Source organism: Ornithorhynchus anatinus, chromosome 17 (assembly GCF_004115215.2).
Source record: "Ornithorhynchus anatinus isolate Pmale09 chromosome 17, mOrnAna1.pri.v4, whole genome shotgun sequence".
Lineage (NCBI taxonomy): Eukaryota > Metazoa > Chordata > Mammalia > Monotremata > Ornithorhynchidae > Ornithorhynchus > Ornithorhynchus anatinus.
In genome coordinates, this window is record NC_041744.1 from 22853696 (window position 1) to 22864786 (window position 11091).

Sequence of the window (11091 nt, forward strand, 5' to 3'; positions counted from 1 at the left end):
GCTTTTTTTTTCTGTCCTGTTGCCAGAGGCTGAGAATTTGTCTCTTCAACAGGGAGTAATCTGTAGGTTGGGGTTGGTGGGGATTGGTGTTGCGGGGAAGTCCAAGGCCCATTACTGCATTTTGGGGGAAGCTTTAAACTAGGCCTGGTTGCACTCAGTACCACAGGCTCCTTCGAGAAGGGATTTCTGGCTCTCAGAACTTTCCTCCTATCTACTTGATTGAATGACATCACATCCAAATACAAATACTCTAATGAAGGATGAGATTTTTCCACTTACAGGAAGACTTGCCCTAATGAAGGATGAGTTTTTTCCACTTATAGGAAGACTTGCCCTAAATAAAATAGCCCATACTTTTTTGCCTCACAATTGTTTTCCCTTACCTGTAGCTCTGTGAATTTACATCCAAGTAGTTTTCCACACTTTGACTGTTCAATTCTGATGAGTGGGAACTCCCTGTAAACAAAAAGATGACAACTTTACTGATTCTGCTTCATATTTTTTTTTGATGGATGAGCTTCAAAAAAAGACTGCCATGGAACAGCACAGTATTGATTTAAATGGGGTACAAATGTTTAATTCATGAATATGAAAAATGTGAAGTCAATTAAATAATCTCTTATTTCAGGATATGTGGTTATTTTATTTTTGAGGGATTTAAAAAAAATCATTCTTGGCCTGTATCCCTCAAGTATACATAACTCCCATTGAACTATAAGCACAACATGTTCAATTGAACTGCACCTCAGGAAGTTACATCAGCACAGGGACTGAGGGAGCAATCACAAGCTATTGTTGAGGAAGTAAAAACCATGATGAAATTACAATTTTTAAGTCATCTTAAATTATCTGGATATTCAGGACAGAACACAGCTAGAGAGCTGGAATTACATTGGCAGATCTCTTTTGGACATATGGAAGGAGCTTCCAATCAGCGTGATGAAACACTGGAATGGCCAGCTAAGGAAAATTGTGGATTTTCCACCCATACACTCTTTAATCAAAACAAAGACCTCTATCCTGGACAGGTTAGTCACCCACCTGCTTGGAGAAAGGTAAATGTATCAGATGTCTATGACTACTTCCCCAACCCCTGGTTCTTGAGAATTCCATTAATAATTAGCCCAGGGATGAGCCAGGCACCTGTTACTGGCATCGAGAATCCTAACCTATGGCAGTGAACGTCCTCAGGTCTCTAGACTGTAAAGCTCCTTGTGGGCCGGGGTCATATATATCAGTTCTGGTGTACTGTACCTTCCCAAGTGCTTAGTATGGTAAGCACTCAGTAAATACCACAGACTGATCAGTGCCAGACGGATAGTATGATCTTGCTGCACGAAGGGCCACTTGAAGACTGTAAGCCCCTTACTTATTACCTTATTAAGACTTAGTACTCCAATGCTTAGCATAGTGCTAGGCTCTCAGGGGGATAAAATGATGGAAGCAGTATTTCTTCCTCCCACTGCAGTGACTCAGGAAGGGGATGTTAAAAGTGACTGCCATGACAAGCATACATATCAAATTTGGACATTAGAATTCTTCCCTCATCCTCATCTTTGAAATGGTAATTCAATATCTGTTAGACTGTTATTCAATATCAATAGACTGTGAGCCCATAGTAGGACAGGGACCATGGCTGATGTGACTATCCTGAATTTCCCTGAAGCACTTTGTATGTGGCACATAAGAAGGGCTTAACAAATAACAGTTTGTTTTTAATGGTATTTAAGTGCTTACTTTATACCAGGTACAGTACTAAGTGCTGGGGTAGATACAAGGTAATCACATTGGACACAGTCCTTGTCCCACATGAGGCTCACAGTTTTAATCTCCATTTTACACATGAGGTACCTGAAGCACAGAGAAGTTAAGTGACTTGCCCAAGGTCACACAGCAGATAAGTGGGAGAACCAGGATTAGAAACCAGGTCTTTCTGACTTCCAGGCCCATGCTTTCTCCACTAGGGCACACTGCTTCTCTAATTTGTACTGTTATTGCAGAGTCCCTCTGGCCTTGGTACTAGTTCAGACTGAAAATGTCAGAGCAGGACAGCCTCTGGAGGGCTCAGAATCTCATCCAGGATTCAAACCTCTCAACTCAAACCAAGCATTCTCCACCCTGAGGCACAGCAGAAGATTTATGAATGTGGGTGTCTCTTCCCCATTAAGGAGAGGCACTCCTTAGTCCAAATCTGGATTATATTTAATGGCTAAGAAAAATCTACAACTGCTTTCCTTATTGTTATCTTAAAATAGTTCCATAAAAATTACCCAAGAAGAGAATGCATTACCCCTGTGGGCAGTGAGCATCCTTGACTTTTAAGGGTAATCTATACCTGTGGTGTACTGACTTGTGTTACAAAAGCTTCCACCTACGTGAACATGCTTTTGATTCAAAAATAAAAGATTTTTTTATCTTCACCAGAAAACTAGCGAAGACACTGTGCTTTGTTGAACTGCAAGTCATCTTTCTAAGTAGTTAATGTAATTTCAAATCTGCAAAATAAAACAGAAGCAAGGTCAGGTTGAAAGGCTAGAATAAAGTTCATATTATCAAGTGAAGAAGGATTTCCCATTAATATCACAGACTGAGTTTAAAATTTGCAAGACCTACCAAAGCGATATTGCACATTTATTGGTCTTCCATATAAACGAATTCCATTCAGCAGAGCTATTGCATAAGACACCGACTCTGTGTGCTTAAAGCAGACAAATCCAAAAGATTTGGGTTTTCCTTCTTTGTCCTTACATATGGTCACCTTGATTAATGGTCCAGCCTGTAAGAAACTTAAAACATTATTTTCTCCATAAATCCCCATAAACTTTTTTTAACTCATGTTCATCTAGTAAAATCCATTTTGACAGAAGGTATTTCCTAGAGCTAAATATAGGAGCCTAACTGAAGCTATTGATGCCCTACCTAGCTGTCAAACTTATTTCCAGACCATCTTCAAAACTGTTTTAAGGAGAAACAAGACAAAATTTTGAGAGTTAGATAAATGACCTTAATGAGCTTAATCTGTAATCTAGATCCTATCTGGTTCTAAATCCTGCTGAGCAAGGTAACCCTAAGTTCCCTGCCAATAATAAACCAATTTAAATCATTTTCGCTAAAATAGAAGGGCTGTTTTCTGCACAAATTAATACTTATTTTTCATCGCATTATATCATGAGCTAATGTAGTCCACATGACAACCTGTGGATTACATGTGGTCCAATGAGTCTTTTGGGGGAGCCTGTGAACCCCCTAAAGTGATTCTGCCCACTTCAGCGAGACACATACTGGAGGTGAAGAAGGCTGGGATTGGCTTCCCATCCTGCTTCCAACCCTTCTCCAAGGTGAAGGCCCCAGAAATGAAGGTGACCCCTCTTCTGGTCTCCCCACCCCTCATCTCCACACTCACTGAAGCAGAAAAATTAACAACTTCCCCACGCCCTCACTGAACAACCTTTAAATCCTGACCTATGAGCAATAAAGAGCTATTTTGCTGGACCTGGTTCCAATGCATTGACAGATTCTGTCGTCTCTTCCTTCCACTGTCACCAAGAAATCTGACTACTTCAGTGCTCACAGAGATCCCAGATAAATGACCGAGGTAAGGGGGCAAGTCCAAGATAGTGGAGGGCATTACTGGCTCAAGGTCAGGGGCAAAAATCTCTCTCACTTTTCACTGGCCAGCAAATGTGGGGAGTCAATTTGGCAGAATAGTCGAATATTACTCCAAATGTTAAATTTTATTTCTAGCATTTCAAGTGACCATTATGGGACAAACCATTCTAACTGGTTTGATTTACTGTTTCACGGTGGTAATTTATGCACATATGGCAATAAGAGTCAAAGTCAGGTGACCATGCTACTGACTGTAACATGGATTTGCTAACAGATTCACACAATGAGATCAACATCTTTCAAATAGGTGACTGGTTCTGAAAGGGGGGGAAAGGACAGCAATAATTAAAAGTGAGGAAAAAATTGAGGAGAATTTGAAATAACCAAAAAAGTACCAATTTTCAATTATTATTCCACTGCTATATGTTGATCAAGTTGAATGACAATGGTGCAGCATATGCTGACCTGTGGAGTCTTCATAAAGATGATCTTCATAAGCTGAAACTTTTTTTTTTAGGAGGGGAATTCACCTGTAAGAAATATCCACTGTAATAGCTATGTCAGCCAACAGTCCTTTCAATCATGGTAAAGAAAGTTTTTTTTTTTTGCTGGAGCGTCAATCTTTCACATATACTAAGTTGCAAATGGAAAAGAGCACGGGCTTTGGAGTCAGAGGTCATGAGTTTGAATCTCAGCTCTGCCACTTGTCAGCTGTGTGACTGTGGGCAAGTCACTTAACTTCTCTGTGCCTCAGTTATCTCATCTGTAAAATGGGGATTAAGACTGTGAGCCCCACGTGGGACAACCTGATTCCTCGTCTCTACCCCAGCGCTTAGAACAGTGCTCTACACATAGTAAGCGCTTCACAAATACCAACATTATTATTATTAACTATTGAAAAAAAATCATTTCCCACAATGGAACACTAGAAATGACTAATTAAGATGGCCAGGTTTGAGAAGAACCCAGGAAACAAAGCAAGTTATCTGTAGTCAATGCCACTCAACATTTTTGTCTGGTTTTCAAATAACCAAGGAATTTTCAGTTTAATGATTCATGGTACACATGTAAACTGTATTTGATAAAATGGTAAACTACTTAAGATATGGCTCAACAATTATTTTCCAACTGAAACCTCTTCCCACTCCCAACCTTCAATATCTTTTAGTGAAAGGTGTTACTGTGGTTCTCAAATATTTCACTGTTGTGACCTATATGAATGGCTCCCTTTGGTTCCTCCCCTTCAATGTGTTTTCTATTTATCAATCTTCAAGGCAAAAACAAAACCCAGAAGATACTCTTGGGAAGTCTTATCAAGGCTGGGAGAAATAGCCTTGGAAATAAGAAGGCTGCTTAATTTGTAAACTGCCCATTCTTAAAGCACAACAAGGGCCTCTGAAAAAATAGTTAAAAAAAAAACAAAACTGTGTGCATCCATTAGAGGGTATTAAAAGGAGATCGTGAGTCAGGGAGGTAGGACGAAAGGAAGGAGGTTGGACTTTTCATCAGGGACCTCCAGTTCTAATTCCGATCCTACCCACCCCAAACCAGCTAGCTCCCAAATGAGGGGCCTCTAGCCCTAATTAATCCAAAACAGAACACTACACAGAAACTGGCCTTTCACACCTCACCAGGAGAAACCACATTAAACCAGCCCAGTCTCCTCCCACCATCTGTTCTCTAGTACAGTTCTGGTCGTCTAGGAGAAAAGGCAAAACACCTCTACAGGAGGCATAAACTGATAGCCCAACTGGGAGAGCAGAAGTAAAGAGGAAAAAGTTAGAAGTACCCTTCAAAGTGGAAACTGATTTCTAGCAGGCCATGGTTGTGACATGGCCCATAGTTTTTCCTCTTTCATGAACACTGATCACCCAGGTCATCATGGCCAATATCCTATCATAAGTTCTGAAGAAGTAATATAATGTCAAGAACAAAATAAAATACAGATGGCAAATCAGAAAATAAATGCCAATAAAACTCTCACCAAGGCCAGCACTTTCAGTCAAAATAAGTTTTACTCTGTTGACAAGAAATTTGATTGAAATTTGGGAAAACAGTGAAATAAAAAACCAACCAAAAATATAACTGTTCACAATTAAAAAACATTTTTTCACTCCAGCCTCTAGATGGATGTGAAATGGAAACAAGGAGAGAACTGGACTCCTGTAGCTTTTCCCCAAGAGTTAACTATCATAGTTGGGAGAAACTTAGAGGGGCTGAAAAGATGAGGCTCCATTACCATGTAACAATAGTTTCTGGAGGTGTATTCTGGCTAATACCTTGGTGGATTATCCACACCTGACCTTGAACAATTTGAACGCTATAAGCTCCTTGGGGACAGTGAATGTGTCCTTTAATTCTGCTCTACTGTACTCCTCTGAAGGCTTAATACAGTGGTCTGCACACAGTCAGTACTCAATAAATACAGTTGATCCAGTCAGAGACTAGAGTTCTAATCCCACTATGCAGCCTGCCTGAGCAAGTAACTTAACTTCTCAGGGACTCAGTTTCTTCATTTTAAAAGTGATTCAATTCCTGTTTGCCCTCCTACTTAGCCTGTGAGACCCTCGTTTGACAGGGACTGTATCTGAACTCATTATTTATCTACTTCAGTTCATTGTACAGTGTTTGGCACACTGTAATGTAAACATTTAATGAATACCATAACTAGGAGCTGCTCAAGGTAAGTATTAAGATTCTTCTAATCCTTTTTTTGGTGTTGGGAGTGACTGGAGGAGTGAACATGAGAGTGGGCCTGGGACCTTAAAGGTTTTGAGTTCTGTTCCCTGCTCTGCCACTTGTCTGCTTTGTGGCCTTGGGCAAGTCCCTTAACTTCTCTGTGACTCAGTTACCTCATCTGTAAAATGGGGATTAAGACTGTGAGCCTCTTGCAGGACAGGGGCTGTATCCATCCTGATTTGGTTGCATCCACCCCAGCACTTAGTACAGTGCCTGGCATATAGTAAATGCTTAATAAACCACAATTATTATCCTAGGAATGTATTTGGACTGGGAGTGGGAAATCTGGAGGAGTGGAAGTAGGACACTGCATTAGGAAGAGAAGCAGCGTGGCTCAGTGGAAAGAGCATGGGCTTTGGAGTCAGGACTCATGAGTTCGAATCCCAGCTCTGCCACTTGTTGGCTGTGTGACTGTGGGCAAGTCACTTAACTTCTCTGTGCCTCAGTTCCCTCATCTGTAAAATGGGGATTAAGACTGTGAGCCCCACGTGGGACAACCTGATTCCCCTATGTCTACCCCAGCGCTTAGAACAGTGCTCGGCACATAGTAAGCGCTTAACAAATATCAACATTATTATTATTATTATTATAATACTACTTTTCTACTATAGTAAAGGATAGTGCTGATAACCAGCTGCTTTTTATGACCATCTGTGGTTAAGCAAGAGGGAATCAACTCAAGCTACTACAAAACAAACTCAGGTTAAGCATTAACAAAGCTGCACAGGCTGAAAAGTATTCTGTGGGATGTCCTTTGCTGTTTACAGTAAAAGAATAAACAGTTCATGTTACCTAGTCATGAAAACAAACCGGGAGCATATGACAAGATAGAGTTCAGTAAGGACCTCACAAGCCCTGGCAGCTCCTTGGTTACGTGGTCCAAAGGCAAACTGGCCCGGTTCGGATGGTAGGTATCTGGGTTCTAAGATTAAAGTTACAAAGAGCTGTCGAGATGAGGAAAGGGTAGAAGATGGAATTAGAAAACTGTAAATTTTCCTAGGATTAGCAGCACTCTGGCAAGCACCTACTATACTGCTGTAAACACTAGGCACTTAATAAACATTACTGCACTGAATGACTACTGATGAATCCAATGAAGGCTTTTGCCAAATGCAGGCCAAATATAAAAGACCACCTTAAATGCAGTCCTGATGAATGACTCCTCTAGGTTAACTAGAAGCAGCATAGCTCAGTAGAAAGAGCACGGGCTTGGGGGTCTGAGATCATGGGTTCAAATTCCTGCTCAGCCACTTGTCAGCTGTGTAACTTTGGGCAAGTCACTTAACTTCTCTGGGCCTCAGTTACCCCAACTATAAAATGGGGATTAAGACTGTGACCCCACGTGGGACAACCTCACCTTGTATCCTCCCCAGCGCTCTGAACAGTGCTTTGCACATAGTGCTTAACAAATGCCATTATTATTATTAGTATTATTATTATTATTATTAACTGCGATGTGCATGGATCCCTATCCATCTGAAAGCTGCCTTTGCTGCTTTCATGCAGGTGCGGGGGATTGAGGTGTCTAGGTCTTTTTCAGAGGCAAGGTTGGAGGTTTGCCGGCCTTGTTGCTCAAAGTGTTTGCAAACACCGGCGATGACTTGGCATCAGAGGGGTTCCCGGGTCTCCTCTTCCCCGCCCATCATGCCACCTCTTCTCCAACTCCCACCTCTCCCTCCTTTCAACCCACCCACTCCCCCATCTCCCTCATTCCCCCATCCTCATGCTCCTCCTCCTCCCTCCCGTCTCTTCCTCGGGGGTACCTGCAAGAAGAGCTCATAGAGGATCTCCTCTCTCACTCGGCTCTCTAAATTCCCCACAAACACAGTCCTGTCGGCCTCCTCCTGAGCCGGGAACATCTCTGCAGGAGTTGCAGCATCACCTGGCCCTCCCTGTCATTGTCCCTTCTCCCCGCCTCCTCCCAGCTGTCGCCAACCAACCCTGCTCGGCATCACGACGGCATTACGACGGCCTTCTCAAGCCCCCGTCCCAACGTGGGCAGGCGAAACACCTGCACTACGGCTGTGTCCCCGTTGCCTCGGTAACAGCGCCTCCTCGTTGCCTCGGGAACCGCTCATCCCCGTTGCCTTGGTAACCAAGCCTCCCCTGCGTAGGCCTTCGGCCTCTCCTTGAGGGACCTTATCCAGTCCAAGTCCTGGTTTCTCGGCACTCAGGGCTCTCATAGACGTCCGGAATTTTTCTCCCCTTCCTCTTCGTCTAATTTCTTCTCCCTCCTCCTCCATCAAGCTTCTTTCCCCCATTTCCTCATCACTGCTCTTCCCCCAGTCCTGCTTTTCTCTCTCCCCTCCCATCACCGACCTTTATTCTCCAGCTCCCCTGGGAGAGTAGTTAATCATTTGTTCATTCCTTCAATCGTATTTATTGTGCTTTGCATACAGTAAGCGCTTAACAAATGTCATTATTTTTACTGTCTGCAGAGCACTATACTAAGCGCTTGGGAAAGTACACTACAGCAATAAAGAGGGACAATCCCGGCCCACAACAAGCTCACAGTCTAGAGAGGGAGAGATAGACATCAATTCAAGCAAACAAACATCAGTATAAATAAATAAAATGACAGATATATACATACGTTCTGTGGGGTGGGGAAGAGCAAAGGGTGTGTGTGAGTCAGGGCAACGCAGAAGGGAGTGGGAGATGAAGAAAAGTGGGGCTTAGTCTGGGAAGGCCTCTTGGAGGAGATGTGCCTTCAGTAAGGCTTTGAAGCAGGGGAGGGTGTTTGTCTGGCTGATAGACTGGATAATCAGTCTGTGGTATTTATTAATAATAATGTTGGTAATTGTTAAGCACTTACTATGTGCAGAGCACTGTTCTAAGCGCTGGGGTAGATACAGGGTGATCAGGTTGTCCCACGTGGGACTCACAGTTAATCCCCATTTTACAGATGAGATAACTGAGGCCCAGAGAAGTGAAGTGTCTTGCCCACAGTCACACAGCTGACAAGTGGCAGAGCCGGGATTCGAACCCATGATCTCTGACTCCCAAGCCCGGGCTCTTTCCACTGAGCCACGCTGCTTCTCTTTATTGTGTACTTCACATAGACTGCAATATGAAAAGTTAAAAAAAAATCCCTGAAATGGTCAAGATAACAATAATAATAGTATCTGTTATGTGCTTATTATGTAACAAACACTGTTCTAAGCACTGGGGTAGATACAAGGTAATCTGGTCGGACACAGTCCCTGTCTCGCATAGGGCTCACAGTCTTAATCCCCACTTTGCAGATGAGGTAATTGAGGCACAGGGAAGTGAAGTGATTTGCCCAAGGTCACACAACAGACTTAGTGGTGAGATGAAACTGCAGGCCAAATAATATTGTGACTTGATTCTATTTAACTCTCCCAGTCCCTTAGCTTATTTCTCTGCACTCAATGCAAACCATTGCTTGACTGAGAGTTCCTGAATATCTCTTAAGCACTAACTATGTGTCAAGCACTGTTTAAAGCACTGGGGTAGATACAGATTAATCAGGTTAGCCAGAGTCTCGGTTCCACATGGGGCTCACAGTTTAAATAGGAGAGAGAACAGGTATTGGATTACCATTTTACAGTTGAGGAAGCTGAGGCACAGAGAAGTTAAGTGACTTGCCCAATGTCATGTGGCAGGCAAGTGGCTTAGCTAGGATTAGAACCCAGGTCCTTTGACTTCCAGGTCCCTGATTTTTCCACTAAGCCATGCTGATTCTCAGTTTCCTCATCTGTAAAATTGGGATAAAATATCAGATGTAAGAGCTGCTCCAAAGAGATCCAGTTTTACAACCAGAAAATGATATATGATACGTGCGGTTGGGGGAAGCGGTGCTGATGGCCCTCCTATTGACAATAGAGCCTAAGGAAGGTCAAGGAGAGGGAAGGCAGACCCCATAGAGCTAGTTGGGCTTCAGGTTCTGCCTCTGACATGCTGCCCCTCCATCGTAGAAATACATGATTTCTAACAAGGTGCATGAGAGAGAGAGCCAGTAGGACTCTGACTCATGGTGGAGAGAATTGAGTTGTAAATAGCTGTACATGTGGTTAATATTTAGATGTGCACAGTATTTGTTCATGGTGACTTGTTTTTAGGCTTGCCAAATGATCAAACCTGTGCAATATGACCTAATGGAAAGAGCACAGGTCTGGGTATAAGGCTGCTTTGGTTCTGATCCTAGAACTGCCACTTGTGTAATGTGGGACTTTGGGCAATCACTTAATTTATCTGTTCCTCAGTTTCCTCATCTGTAAAATGGGGATTAAATATATTTTCCCCCCTCCTATGCTCTCCTTCCCTCTTAGACTGTGAGCCCCATATGTTTGGCTTTTTGCATTTACTGGAAATGTTACATTTAGGATACAAAATGTTGCTTTTTTCATTTCACAAAAGCAGTCTTTAGGATTGGTGAACAGGAAACAATTTGAAAAGTGCAACAATAATTGTAATATCTATTATTTTATAAAGCAACTACCTCCAAGAATTCAGAGTACTTTACAGAATGCATGTTATCTCATCATCACAATTGCATTATACTATCATGCGGAGCAAATAAACTCACTGAACTTCTTATGCTCTACTTCCTGTTTAGTAAGGATATAAGGTCTACAAGGAAGCAGGACTTTGTGAGTAAAAATAAGTTGGGATTGATTACTTTCAACTTTATCCATCATCCAAAGTGCAAAGATAATAGTAAATTTAGTTCAGGAGGACAGTGAATATGAAGAGAACCTATGGAAGACAGATTATGTGACT

General features: G+C 42.4%; 1 protein-coding gene across 7 annotated transcripts in view; it reads right to left on the reverse strand.

The window, feature by feature from the left end:
* LOC100081717 (multidrug resistance-associated protein 1) overlaps positions 1 to 8282 on the reverse strand; it is a 69945-nt gene extending 61663 nt beyond the window's left edge. For 4 of the 7 annotated variants that reach the window (XM_029082271.2, XM_029082276.2, XM_029082272.2 and 1 more), the window contains exons 1-4: positions 8112 to 8282; positions 7141 to 7292; positions 2614 to 2786; positions 384 to 456 (exon numbers count right to left, since the gene is read on the reverse strand). In XM_029082271.2, the coding sequence (XP_028938104.1) occupies positions 384 to 456; positions 2614 to 2786; positions 7141 to 7292; positions 8112 to 8207 (494 nt within the window). In that variant the 5' untranslated portion in view covers positions 8208 to 8282. Of the gene's footprint in view, positions 1 to 383; positions 457 to 2613; positions 2787 to 4074; positions 4140 to 7140; positions 7293 to 8111 lie in introns of those variants that run through there. The other 3 variants (XM_029082274.2, XM_029082273.2, XM_029082275.2) reach the window with 3 other exon arrangements.
* Between the last annotated feature and the right edge of the window lie 2809 nt (positions 8283 to 11091).